At 41.1% G+C, this 14,525-nt stretch overlaps 1 protein-coding gene across 2 annotated transcripts in view; it reads left to right on the top strand.

Moving 5' to 3' along the window:
• The first annotated feature begins 749 nt into the window (after positions 1–749).
• usp20 (ubiquitin specific peptidase 20) overlaps positions 750–14,525 on the top strand; it is a 47,263-nt gene continuing 33,487 nt past the window's right edge. For both annotated transcript variants that reach the window (XM_078426236.1, XM_078426235.1), the window contains exons 1-7: positions 750–842; positions 3,230–3,327; positions 10,035–10,088; positions 10,474–10,536; positions 13,273–13,404; positions 13,687–13,789; positions 13,987–14,056. In XM_078426236.1, the coding sequence (XP_078282362.1) occupies positions 3,247–3,327; positions 10,035–10,088; positions 10,474–10,536; positions 13,273–13,404; positions 13,687–13,789; positions 13,987–14,056 (503 nt within the window). In that variant the 5' untranslated portion in view covers positions 750–842; positions 3,230–3,246. The remainder of the gene's footprint in view (positions 843–3,229; positions 3,328–10,034; positions 10,089–10,473; positions 10,537–13,272; positions 13,405–13,686; positions 13,790–13,986; positions 14,057–14,525) is intronic.

Genomic DNA, 14,525 nt, shown 5'->3' with positions numbered 1-14,525 from the left:
AATTAATTGTAAAATGTTGGTATCGTATATTATCTATGGATATGTTGTTTATATGCCTGTAACTGCTGCTGCAAGTAAGAACTTAAATGTTCAGCTGTTGGTACATGAAACAATTCTTTACCTTTTTTGCAATGGGAATTGCCTTCTGATAAAAGGTAATCGCTCTGAAACGTTACACGTCGTTTTTCTCTCTATCTCTCTCTATCTCTCTCTATCTCTCTCTATCTCTCTCTATCTCTCTCTATCTCTCTCTATCTCTCTCTATCTCTCTCTATCTCGCTCTCTCTCTCTCTATCTCTAGGTATTTATTCACAAAATGTTGGAGTAACTCAGCAGGTCAGGCAGCATCTCGGGAGAGAAGGAATGGGTGATGTTTCGGGTCGAGACCCTTCTTCAGACTGAAACGTCACCCATTCCTTCTCTCCCGAGATGCTGCCTGACCTGCTGAGTTACTCCAGCATTTTGTGAATAAATACCTTCGATTTTGTACCAGCATCTGCAGTTATTTTCTTATTCTATCTATATCTATCTATCTCTATCTATCTATCTATCTCTCCACAGATGCAACACAGCCAGCTGAGTATTTAGTGTTTTATCTCAGATTTCCTGCATCTGCGTGTTTTTTATTGGCCGCTGGACTCCCAGAACCCTTCCCTTCACACCTTATGGAGGGTGATTGTAGTTCATTTGGCATTAATGGAACTACAATTCCCAGACCGCACCGAGGTACATTACCTTTTCCAATATGGCGGAGGTGGCAAGCTGTGCATCGTTAGTAGGAGAATAATAGAGGGTGAGGAATAGGGGGTGACGGCGGGCCCCACACGGCCCGGAGAAGGGAGGTAAGATTTGGAATCTCGATCTGTTTGAACGTGATAAATGTCTTTTTAAAAATAATATTCGGCGGCGCATCTGCTGAGTGCTTTTTGTCTGGTGCCTACCCCTGTGGGCACTGGGTCTTGACAGCTGTTGGGCTGAGGACTTGCTGTCGCTTCTTCCTCCGCCACACCCGGCCTCACTACGACTTCATGATTGCAACGCTCATTTTGTTGTTGTCTGAAACCAAAGCAATTAATAAAAAAAGACACGTCCTCCTTACGATTTCAATGGACTGTGATGTTGGGACGGAGACATGTCTGCGAATGAATGGCGATGGGGCTTGAATTCCAACATGCGTAATAACTTGGAGTCACAAGGAACTGCAGATGCTGGAATATGGAGCAAAACAAGGATTATTCAGCAAAATAAAGAAACACAAGTAATCTTGAGCAAAACACAAAGGGCGGGAGTGACTCAGCGGGTCGGGCATCATCTGTGGTGGGAATGGTTAGAATATTTAACGTTGTGATATGCATAATTATTTGATTACCAGCATCTGTAGTCTATTTTGTCTACATTACTTAGGATGCAAGATGCACCATACACTAGCATTCTCTTTATTCTATGTGAGGATGCTGGAACAGGATTCTACCTGCAAAATGGTAATCAAAACTACAGTTCCTTTCTGCATACAATGTCATTCTGACCAGGGGGCAGATTTTCTATTCCTCTTGGCTTGGCATCACAGTATTGGATACAATAGTGAAAATTGAGAGGCTTTTATATAGGCACTTGGATAAGTAGGGAATGGAGAGATATGAATCACATGTGTACAGAGGAGATTAGTTTATAGGTGTGTCGGAAAGAACTGGTTTAAATTGAAACTGGTTTAAATCAAAGGTAGACATAAAATACTGGAGCAACTCAGCGTCTCGACTCAATGTCACCCATTCCTTCTCTCCAGAGATGCTGCCTGTCCCGCTGAGTTACTCCCATCATTTTGTGTCTACCGGAGATTAGTTTAAGTTGGCATCGTATTCCGCTTGGACATTGTGGGTTGAAGGGCCTGTCCTATGCTGTACTATGTTTTGAATGGGTTTTCAATGAAGAAATCTCAGGCTATAATCAACATATTTCTTACCCCACCCTAAAACCTGGATCAGCTGGACATCTGTACTTTGGAAGCAATATAGTTTGCCTGTGATCACTCCTGACCAGAATCATCCCTCCCTAGATGCTGCCTGATCTACTGAGTTCCTCCAGCACTTTGTATTTAATTCAAATATTATCTTTGAAGTAATACTAAAGAAACAACAATTTTGTAACTACATTACAAACTGCTTATGGCAGTCTGATTGGGGATAGTAAAGCAGCTGCCTGAAAGCTGTCTTTACTCAAGGATCAAATCAGCATTAGCACATTAGTCCATCACTAGTCAGAGCATATAAAGTAAAAAGAGTTTTTAACAGCGACTTAACATAAGTCAATAAATAGAAGTAAGAGTAGACCAATTGATCGCTCATGGCTGCCCTGCTATTCCAGAAGATCTTAGCTCCTTGCCAGTTTCCCTTACTAAATAATGTCCCCTGACTGAGGTTTCTAAAATCATGCACTCAAGGCTCAGGAAAGATTAAAAAACTTCATCCAAAGGGTAGTAAACATTTGGCATTCTCTCTGAAGAGGGTTATGATGGCTCAATGCAAAGAAGACTGAGGACGATAGGTTTTCCGATATTAAGGAAAGCAAGATATATGGGATCCCTTTAATAACTCCATATGCTGGGCTCCCTTAATATCCAAAATCTATCGGTCTCTGCCTTTTTTATATTGATAAACTACACTCTGTATTTATGCTCTTGAATGGGGAGAAATGATTCATTCAATGTATGAACATTCTTAACTGGAGTTAAACTATTTAGCAGAAAATTTAAAATGTTTACTACCCTTTGAATGAAGACATTTTTCTTTTTCTCTATCTTGAATGTCTTTTCCCTAACTCTAAGCACCATGTCTAGGCACCATGTCCAGTAAACATCATCCCTGCATCTACCCTTTCAAGATTTAGAGCAAGAACAAAATAAATGTTTTCAAGTTTAGAGATTTCTAAACTCTACGGAGACCTTGCTGGGGAGTTGGCAGATCAGTATTAGTTAAGATGTCCATGCATTAAATGTCTCTTTTCCCCCCTATTCTAGAACATAAATACACCATTTACCACCAAATATATCTCACTGGATGTAAAAAAAGGCGAAATGATATTTTGAAACATGTAGGAAACTCCATATTGAGTAAACTGGCTAAGGTGAAGATGGGTTAAGCCAATATTTTTGCTGAATATCTGTGTCAATAATGAGCTTGCTTATAAATCTATGTACTGTTTTTACTTTTAATAACCATATTTTGTGTTACAGCTTCAAAGTTCCATAAGATGTCTAACATAGGTGATATCTGTCCCCATTTGGATTCTGTAGGAGAAATCACCAGAGAGGAGCTATTGCAAAAATCAAAGGTAAAAGAGTTGTTAAACCTACAGATTGAGTCGGCTAACCTTGATATGTGGTCTCATTTCATGTTGAAACCTTGTGTCTGTTTCCAATACAAGATGATATTTGCACTGCCAAATTGTATCCATATCATGGCTTTTATTGATTGATGTTCTTTTTTCATACTTTTGGCTCTGCTTGGTCCTAGTAGAATTTGTACTTAACCTCCACTACAAATACTTGGGCATGTAATGAAGATTTTCACACCATTGCAGAAACGAAGGCACTGTTTGAAGCATAGATTTGTAATGCTGATAAGAACATTTTCCTTCAGCCAGTACGACCAGAAGAATTATGCGGTCATTTATTAAATTGTTGTTTATATCCCTTGCTGTGTAATATTCAGGAATGTTGCCTGCCTAATTGGCACCCCACCCACTTAAAGGTTTATTCCTTCACCATGCAGTTCATGTCATCCATACAATTGACCTGGGTGTCATGGTGCACCAGTCATTGAAAGCAAGCGTGCAGGTGCAGCAGGCAGTGTAGAAAGCGAATGGTATGTTAGCATTCATAGCAAGAGGATTTGAGTATAGGAGCAGGGAGGTTCTGCTGCAGTTGTACAGGGCCTTGGTGAGACTGCACCTGGAGTATTGTGTACAGTTTTGGTCTCCTAATCTGAGGAAAGACATTCTAGCCTGAGAGGGAGTACAGAGAAGGTTCACCAGATTGATCCCTGGGATGGCAGGACTTTCATATGAAGAAAGACTGGATAGACTAGGCTTATACTCGCTGGAATTTAGAAGACTGAGGTGGAATCTTATAGAAACATATAAAATTCTTAAGGGGTTGGAGAGGCTAGATGCGGGAAGATTGTTCCCGATGTTGGGGAAGTCCAGAACCAGGGGTCACAGCTTAAAGATAAGGGGGAAGTCTTTTAGGACCGAGATGAGAAAACATTTCTTCACACAGAGAGTGGTGAGTCTGTGAAATTCTCTGCCACAGAAGGTAGTTGAGGCCAGTTCATTGGTTATATTTAAGAGGGAGATAGATGTGGCCCTTGTGGCTAAAGGGATCAGGGGGTATGGAGAGAAGGCAGGTACAGGTTACTGAGCTGGATGATCAGCCATGATCATATTGAATGGCGGTGCAGGCTCGAAGGGCCGAATAGTCTACTCCTGCACCTATTTTCTATGTTTCTATGTTTCTAATTCATTGTGCAGTTGCTGATCTCATCAGGTCATAAGTGATAGGGGCAGAATTAGGCCATTTAGCCCATCAATTCTTGTCTGCCATTCAATCATGGATGATCTATCTCTCCCTCCTAACCCCATTCCCCTGCCTTCTCCCCATAACCCCTGACACCCGTACAAATCAAGAATCTATCCATCTCTGCCTTAAAAATATCCATTGACTAGGCCTCAACAGTGTTCTGTGGCAAAGGATTCCATCTAGGCTTTTCTGACCATAAAGGAGGGCAAGGACAGCAGGATCATGGGAACACTATGATCTACGGAGTCCACATTTAAGTCTCACACATCATAACTTGGAAATATTTTGTTGTTTCTTGAATCCTTGGATGTAAATCCTTGAACTCATTTCCCAAAGGCATTGTGAGAATATAGGTCCACTCATTTTCAGTTTTCACAGAACATTGGAGGGCTGTTAAATGAAGTTTAATTCCTTGGCACTAGTTATATTCCAAATTCTATTTAATGAAATGGAAATTGGTTTTGCCCATTGCAGTAAATCTATGGTCTGATATTCTCGTACACAACATAAATTTCCCTGCTTTATGAAACAGCGAACTTTTGACTCAATAAGTTATTCAATTCAATGGGAGACTGACAAATCAAAAAAACTGCAAGTGCTATGCCACCAGATTCTGGGACTGATACTACTGTTGGAACAGATCTCTCGTAAACTAAGGGGGTAATCTTGGGGTTATGAATACCCCCTTATTTAATGAGAGATCTGTTCAACTTGTTGCGGCTCTTGAACATTTTTGTATCTGCATTTTCTCCGCAGTTGTAACACTATATTTTGCATAGGAAAGAACTGCAGATGCTGGTTTAAATCAAAGATAGACACAAAATGCTGGATTAACTCAGCGGGACAGGCAGCATCTCTGGAGAGAAGGAATGGGTGACGTTTTGGGCCAAGACGAGATGGAAGAAGGGTCTCGACCCGAAATGTCAGAAGAAGGGTCTCGACCCGAAAGGTCAGGAAGAAGGGTCACGATCTGAAATGTCACCGATTCCTTCTCTCCAGAGATGCTGCCTGTCCTGCTGAGTTACTCCAGCATTTTGTGTCTACTATATTTTGCACTCTGGTTATTTTTCTCTTTGTACTACATGTTGTATTTGTGTATGGCTTGATTGTACTCGCATATGGCATAGCACATAATTTCTTTTCCCACTGTATCTCGAAAGACATGATAATAATAAACCAATACCATTTCTCCTAAACTGGTACTCTTGCTGTGGATGTGGGTGCTGCTGGCAAAGTCAGTGAGTATTTCCCATCCGTAATTCCTTTAGAAGGTGAGCCATGTTGAACTGTTGTAGTCTGTTGTACACCCAAAACAATGCTGGATAAAGGGTTCCAAGATTTACAAGTTAGAAAGAACAGCAATACATTTCCAGGTTAAGATGGTGTGTAGATGGAGATAAATCTGCAGGTAGTTATGTTGCATTTGCTACCTTTGACTTTCTTGGCTTTAGAAGTCACTGGTTTAGAAGGCACAAAAGACTTCAGGTGCCGGAATCTATAGCAAAAAAGGAGAGCAATTGGAGGAATTCAGCAGATCAGGCAACATCTGTGGATGGAAATGAATAGTCGATATTCCGGGTCGAGACTCTTCATGTAGACTGAATGCGTAGAAGGAACCTAGCTAGTATAAAGAAGTGGAGGGTAAATGGGGACCAAGAGCTAGAAGTGATAGGTGGATACATTTGAGAAGGGGTTGCTTGGAAGGTAAAAGTCAGATGGAGAAAGGAAGGTTGGTGATAACAAGAGAGACTAAAAAGTGATGGGTGGAGAACAAAATGCACAGATTCTGGAATCCAATGAGAAAGGGAGGCGAAGAATGGAATTGAATTAGGGGTGACGGGAGATGAGAACAGCAGGGAGAGGAGGGGCTGGTTAAAGGAGGGCAAAGGGAATCCATTGGGGGAGTGTATGATGAGTGGCAGAGAATAAATAGTGTTTGGGGACAAGGTGGGTGTGAGAGAGGACCAGGGTGGAAAGGAGGAGAGAGAAAGGGATGGAGCAGTGTAGGATACCTGCTTTAGAAGATGATGTTGGTGGAGCTGAGGCAGGTAATTGTTTAATGGTGCATGTTGCAGCCACAATGCAACAGTGATGGGGAAAATTAATGCTTGTGTGTGAGGAGCTAGCTTTGTATATTTTTCTTTTATTTGTGGTATAGACAGGTGTCTGCTCATTGAGATCCTGGTTGGTTTGTAGAACTAGCAGTTGAAGAAAAGGCCTGTGTGAAATGCAGCCAAATTTACTTCTCAGATTTCGCTATTGCTGCAGTTCCGATCTGCCACCATCCCTCAGACGATTTTGTTACAAAACCAAAAAGATCATAAATCTGGACACTTGGACAATTTGTGCAAGGAACACAAAATTAGCCTGAGGAAGGGTCTCCACCCGAAACGTCACCCATTCTTTCTCTCCAGAGATGCTGCCTGTCCCGCTGAGTTACTCCAACATTTTGTGTCTACCCACAAAATTGGTAAAGCAAGCTGTAGAGAGTGTTATCAGTTTAAAAGTTTTCCATTTCTCCTTTAGACATGATAGCAGCTGAATAAATATTTGTAATGAATATGTTGGGTTACTACCAAATGGGATGCAAGATGCACTCTGCATTATTTTAGGTGCAGTTTCTGCTGATTTTAAGTTTCTCTCTGATAGCCATTTGTTACTGTCTCTCCAGTCCCAGATCTGATTAATTGTTGATACGTTAGATGCACGGCACTTATTTTTAGTAACCACCCGACAAACAGCTGATGTTCACTTAGAGACCAGGACTTACATAAGTGTATTTTGGTTTTATCCCTGTGCTAATATATCTTTCCATGCTGCAGTAGAAATAATTGACTATATGGTTGAGGCAGAAAGAGAAAAATACTAATATTTCTCCCCACCACCACCAACCACTCCATCCCTCACACCCCCCCTCCTCCAACTGTATCCACCTATCACTTACAGCCTCTGCTCTGTCCCCTGACAACCTGAACATCATCTGTCTATTCCCTCCAGAGATGCAGACTGACCTGCTGAGTTCATTCAGCACTTTGTGTTTTGCTTAGTTTTTCCAGCTTTTTATGGCTTGAGATCTTTTCTTGGGCCATATGGCCCCTCCTTGAATTGTACATAATATTATTGTCCGGTCACAATCAGATTTTGGCCAGTATTATTCTTTTTTTTAAATGAAATGCTAAAAATACTCGCAGTACAGGGAGCACCATGCAGAATGGCAGAGTTAATGTTTAAGTCATCTGACCTTAAAACTTTGCTTTGGGATCATACTTATTGTTTTTTTTAATGCATCTTGTAATTTCATTTATTTGGTATTGTCTGCTCATTCACTCGTATCAAAGTTAAATTGTGATACACAGTTCTGAATATGTTATTAATCCATGTTTATTCCATTATTTTCAAATTAAGTACTGCCATTAAAAGGTTGTGGTCATCTGACTGCAGTGTCCTCGGAGACTGATCAAATGCAAAGGGTAGTTAAAAAGTTTCCAGGAAACAGAAATTTATGATTTGAGCTTTCGAAATAGGATGGAGGGCAACTATATACTAAAACACTCGTTTGTTTGTTTATTTGTGATCGAACTACAGCCAAAACGGTACACAATAGCGTGACAATTTTAGGCCCACCTTACTCACCGTCATCACTTTTATGGCAGTTTTATTGAAATCGGTGTTATATTTTTAAAGTTATTCACATTTTAAAGTTTAAATCTATCTCCGAGGGAGGGAGGAGGGAGGAAAGTGGGGGGGGGGGGGAGGAGGGAGGGAGGGGGAGGAAGGTGGATAAGGGGGGTTGAGGGGGATGGAGAAGGGGATGGGGAGGGAGGTGGGAGGGGGATAGGAGAGGGTGCTGCACCAATGCAGGAGAGGTTTGGGCCCAACGGGTCAACTTGGTCTAGTAACAGATAATATGGATGAATTGTGTCAAGCATGGAACCAGACCACTCAACTCACTTGTCCATGCAGACCAAAATGTCAATCGACATAGTCTCATGCTCAAAGACATAAATTGGCATGAAGAATGAGCAATCAGGGACAAATTGGGGCAGACTTTCTGACTGCCAAGTCACCCAAGCTGCTGGGAGTACAACGTGCACCTGGATGCAATGTGCCGGCAGACAGCAGGCTTCCGGCTGATTGTTTTGATGTGATCATCACAGAGCCTTCACTGGATTCCACTGTCATTTCAATGGAGCTAGAGAAGAAGGCTGGAAAGAGACTGGACATCAAAAAGGTGAGGGAGGTTGTACATAAGTCAGGCTGGGAATCAGGAGAGCAGGCGGGCCAAGGCTTGCGTCGGGAGGCTTAGGGGCTATTGGGAAGTGAGCCTGGGAGTTGGAAGGTTAGGTGGTGCTGGAGGGAACTGCTGGGTTAGGAGTGCCTGGAATGTGCTGCTGGTAGTAGTGACTGAGTCAAATACATTGGTGGCATTTGAGACTTTTGGATAGGCATATCTCTCCATGCAGGTAATGGAGATATATGAATTATATGGAGGCAGATAAGAGTTGGTCTTGGTATCATATTTGGCACCGACATTGTGGGCTGAATAAAGCGAATGGTATGTTGGCATTCATAGCGAGGGGATTTGAGTTTAGGAGCAGGGAGGTTCTGCTGCAGTTGTACAGGGCATTGGTGAGACCACACCTGGAGTATTGCGTACAGTTTTGGTCTCCTAATCTGAGGAAAGACATTCTTGCCATAGAGGGAGTACAGAGAAGGTTCACCAGATTGATTCCTGGGATGGCAGGACTTTCATATGAAGAAAGACTGGATAGACTGGGATTGTACTCGCTGGAATTTAGAAGATTGAGGGGGGATCTTATAGAAACTTACAAAATTCTTAAGGGGTTGGACAGGCTAGATGCGGGAAGATTGTTCCCGATGCTGGGGAAGTCCAGAACAAGGGGTCACAGTTTAAGGATAAGGGGGAAGTCTTTTAGGACCGAGATGAGAACGTTTTTTTCACACAGAGAGTGGTGAATCTGCGGAATTCTCTGCCACAGAAGGTAGTTGAGGCCAGTTCATTAGCTATATTTAAGAGGGAGTTAGATGTGGCCCTTGTGGCTAAAGGGATCAGGGGGTATGGAGAGAAGGCAGGTACAGGATACTGAGTTGGATGATCAGCCATGATCATATTGAATGGCGGTGCAGGCTCGAAGGGCCGAATGGCCTACTCCTGCACCTATTTTCTATGTTTCTATGAAGAACTGTTTTGTGCTGTACTACTATGTTTATGTTCTATGTAGCTGTTTCATATGTTCTGAATGTATCCCATCTAACCTGTGGCCCGATGAAAGTTGTTCCCAAGTTCTTTGTATCTGCCATAATCCCAGTCCAGTTATATATTTATAGCTTGGTTTGTTTGGTCATTGCTAATCCCACTATTGTTAATATGCTCTTGCTAATGGACTTTGATGCTAGATGTAATGATTTGAAATAATTGTACTTAAAAACTCTTTTTCAGGGAACATGCCAATCCTGTGGAGTTGGTGGACCAAACCTATGGGCTTGCCTTCAGGTAAATGTCAATTATTTTACAAAATGTTCATTGTTTAGAAGTTTGTTTTAACTATGAAGTCATTTAAGCTATCGGATTAAAATGTTTATGCCCCTGATTGGTTACAAACTAGTCTAGGTTAATAAATCAAGGAGTTTAGTATATTAATGTGGATTTTTTTGTCATTGTTAGCATGCAAATTTGTAAATATGGCTTATTTCATGGGCAATTCCTTTATGCTTTTTGTCATGCTCTAAGGAATAAGTCATGGTGTGTAATCATTGCTTTTTATTCAATGCTATAACATTTGGAATGTCAAAAATAAGAGTAGAGGACTGAATAGTTGTTGCATTCATTAATTTTCCTTCCCTGAAATCCATCTCCTTTTACCTTTTTCCAAAAACAGAATGGCTGCTCCTATGTCGGATGTGGGGAATCGTACGTTGACCACAGCACATTACATTCACAGGTAATTGAGATCTTTGTGAAGGAGAAAGTGGGGCCACGTGCATGCTCCCTTCATCTCTTTGACACTAAGGACGTCATATATTAAGCAGTTAGCATCATCAGTTTATGTTTTGTGTGAGGAGATATTAAGTTTTCCTTTTTTCCTAATCTTCCTTTATAATTCATGTAACACCAGGCTCGATCACACTGCATTTCACCCACTTCCTAAAGTAGTATTCCACGAGCATTAATCTGATCTGGATATGGAGGGAATGCTCCTAATCTCAGTGGAACAGGCTGTGCGCATTAACTAGACCTGCAATATCATATCATATCATATCATATCATATATATACAGCGCGGAAACAGGCCTTTTCGGCCCACCAAGTCCGCGCCGCCCAGCGATCCCCGTACATTAACACTATCCTACACCCACTAGGGACAATTTTTACATTTACCCAGCCAATTAACCTACATACCTACAATAGAATGGTCTTCTAACTGTCTGACAGTTCTCTAGCACCAATGATGTTTGAACTGGAACTAAATGACTCTGATAATCAAAGATATTAAAAAAATGTTCAAGTCTCATTCAATAATTTCTTAAACATTGTCCAAAAAGAGTCATTAAAATGCCTGCAAGTACTGGAATTAATTAAATATATTACGATCAAGTAATACAGAACATTTACCATTTACTTGTCCTTAAGCTTTGATCTTCAGAAAAACGTTCTTTAAATTAATTTAGTTTCATTTAATATTGTCACGTGTACCAAAGTGCAGTGAAAAGTTGACTCATAGAAAGACTATACATGAATACAATCACCTGAACAATAAACTGGACTGGACTGATAATATTAATACACAGTACAAGATAGACCAGAGCAGACTGTACCTGCTGAGGAGAGTCTGGTCCTTTGGAGTGCAGGGGGCACTCCTGAGGACCTTCTTCGACACTGGTGGCATCAGCCATTTTCTATGGAGTGGTCTGCTGGAGCAGCAGCATCTCAACTGCTGACAGGAAGAGAATTAATAAACCGATCAAGAAGGCCAGCTCTGTCCTTGGATGCCCCCTCGAGTCAATGCAGGCGGTGGGAGAGAGGAGAATGATGGCAAAGCTATCATCACTGCTGGACAACGACTCCCACCCCATGCAGGACACTGTCACTGCACTGAGCAGCTCCTTCAGCGACAGACTTCTTCACCCCAAGTGAGTGAAGGAGAGATATCGAAGGCCCTTCCTTCCTGCTGCCATCAGACTGCACAATCAGCACTGCTCCCAGCAGACCAGTAAATAAAGATAATTACTGTTATTTTATTTTTTAATGAATGCTTATTTATTTTTGGTATCCACTTTGCTGCTGTAACCCTGCAAATTTCCCCGTTGTGGGACGAATAAAGGATTATTATTATTATGATATTATTAATCGTCATCCACAGCGCAAAAATAAAAGATAAAGGGTACAACATTAAGTGCAAGATATGACATTGAAGTCCGATTAAAGATAGTTCAAAGATCTCTAATGAGATAGATGGAGGGTCAGGACTGCACTCTAGCTGATGATGTTCTTTCCTCCGATATGCCTCAATGGAGACTTTTGAACTATCTTTAATCAGACTGCATCAGTTGCCTGATAACAGCTGGGAAGAAACTGAATCTGGAGGTTTGTGTTTTCAAACTTCTGTACTCACTTTCTGACCCACAGACCTCAATCAGTGAGGATAAGTGCCTCCTCCGCAATAATTCTCAACACCGGTGCCCCAAAAGGATGCGTCCTCAGTCCCCTGGTATACTCATCATACACTCACAAATCTGGCTCTAATCCCATCTATAGGCTTGCAGATAACACCCCTGTGGCCGGCCAAATCATGAGCAATGACGAGACAGAGTACAGGAAGGATATAGCAAACTTAGTGACATGATATCAGGACGTTAACCTCTCCTGCAGTGTCAGCAAGACGAATGAGCTAGTTATTGACTTTAGGAAACATGGTGGAGTACATGCCCCAATGAGCATCAATGGTACGGATGTGGAAATGGTTGAGAGCTTCATGTTCCTTGGCGTTAATATTACCAATGATCTGTCATGGATCAACCACATTGATGCGACAGCCAAAGCACACTAACGCCTCTATTTCCTGAGGGAATTTGGCATGTCTCTAGTGACTCTTACCAACCTCTACAGATGCACCATAGAAAACATATTGTTGGGTTGCATCACAGATTAGTTTGGGAACAGATCTGCCCAAGACTGCATGAAATTGCAGAGTTATAGATGTAGCCCAGTCCATCGCATTGACCAGACTTTCCATCATTGACTCTATTTGCACTTCCTGCTGCCTCAGAAAAGCAGGCAACATAACCAAAGATTTGTCACACTCCAGTCATTCCTTCTTTTCCCTGCTCTGGCAGAAGGTACAGAAGCTTGAACGTGCACATCATCAGATTCAGGAACAGCAGCTTCTTCTTTACTGTTATGAGGCTTCTGAATGTCCTTCCATACGCTATGTATGGGTACTGTCTGATTCATCTCTACCCCTTTGAGGACATTGGGCCACATGTTTGGATAGCATGCAAAACAAAGCTTTTCATTGTACCTCGGTACATGTGACAATGATAAACCTAAACCTGATGGAAGAACAAATGCCTTGCGTTCTGATATTATAAAAGTATTTAAAGTGACAAATGACATTTTTGAGATTTTCTAAGTTTCATCGAAATGTTAATTGACCTAATTTTCTGTTTTTGCCTACATAGGCTAAGAAACATAATCTGACAGTGAACCTAACTACCTTTCGAGTTTGGTGTTATGCCTGTGAGAAGGAAGTGTTCCTGGAACAGCGACCTGTTGTGCCTAGTCCAGCTCCATCAAGCAGATCAACAGAGCAGGTAATACAAAGGCAGACTACTATTAAAGTGTATGTATTGAGACATTTGTGCTATTTGTAAAATAAAATTATTTTCCCATTTTAGACTGGTTATTTGAGGCATTTAAGTTATCCAGAGACAGTGCGTTCCTAAGCAAAAATGATGGTAGCTAGGTATTGTGGACGCATTCTCGGTGATATGTAAATAGATTTCCTATGAAAGTATAAAATATTATTTATGAGCAATAAACCAATAGGTTTACATTTTATATCATTGCAGTAACATAGCTTTTTCTTTTATTAGGGCTCTGGCATATCACTTGGAAATCATCCATTCAAAATTGTTCCCATTGCTGTTGCAGATGAAGGAGAATCAGAGTCTGAGGATGATGAGTTAAGACCAAGAGGTACTTGGAGCACAGATGGTACTGAATGCAACTGAAGCAAAAGAAATTGCTAATGTATAAACCAGGAGTTTCTCTCAATAGATAGAATGTAGTATGTTAGTGTGGAAAGTTTGAGTTCAAATGCATTGTAGTGTTGCCCCTGAAATTGGCTGATTTGGGTTTTTTAATCGCTTTTTCTGTTCAAATCTCTCCATTAGGGCTTACTGGGATGAAGAATATTGGAAACTCTTGCTACATGAATGCTGCACTGCAAGCTTTGTCCAACTGGTAGGACTGGAGTTTTATTGACCTTGGGTTACAATTAATAAATATTTGCTAGACGAAAAAATTATTAACTTTAATGCAAATTCCTGGTCAAATGGTACATGGGGGGGGGGGCACAGGTTATTGGGTAGTTAGGTTAAAATGTGTTTCCATTTCAATATTTTTTTTTCATAAATTAGACAATTCCATGGAATAACTACTTTAAGCATTACATCAAAGAGAATGATACAACTCAGGATGCCCATTTTACTTCTGCATACTTATTGAAAGCAGAGTTCATCTACTCTCTCAGAATTGTAAATTCCTCCCTTAAACCACCCCTCTTCTTTATACTATATATCCAGTGCCCTTTTGGAAGTTGATCAGTCTGCTTCCATTTGTGTAGGTAACTTAAAGATGAGAAATGTTAACTGTAACTTACCTTGGCGTAGCCATTCAAAATAATATGTACAAATGTGTAACTTATGGAAAA

This window comes from Rhinoraja longicauda, chromosome 31, assembly GCF_053455715.1.
Source record: "Rhinoraja longicauda isolate Sanriku21f chromosome 31, sRhiLon1.1, whole genome shotgun sequence".
NCBI classification, from domain to species: domain Eukaryota; kingdom Metazoa; phylum Chordata; class Chondrichthyes; order Rajiformes; family Arhynchobatidae; genus Rhinoraja; species Rhinoraja longicauda.
This window is presented reverse-complemented; position numbering and strand designations above follow the sequence as displayed.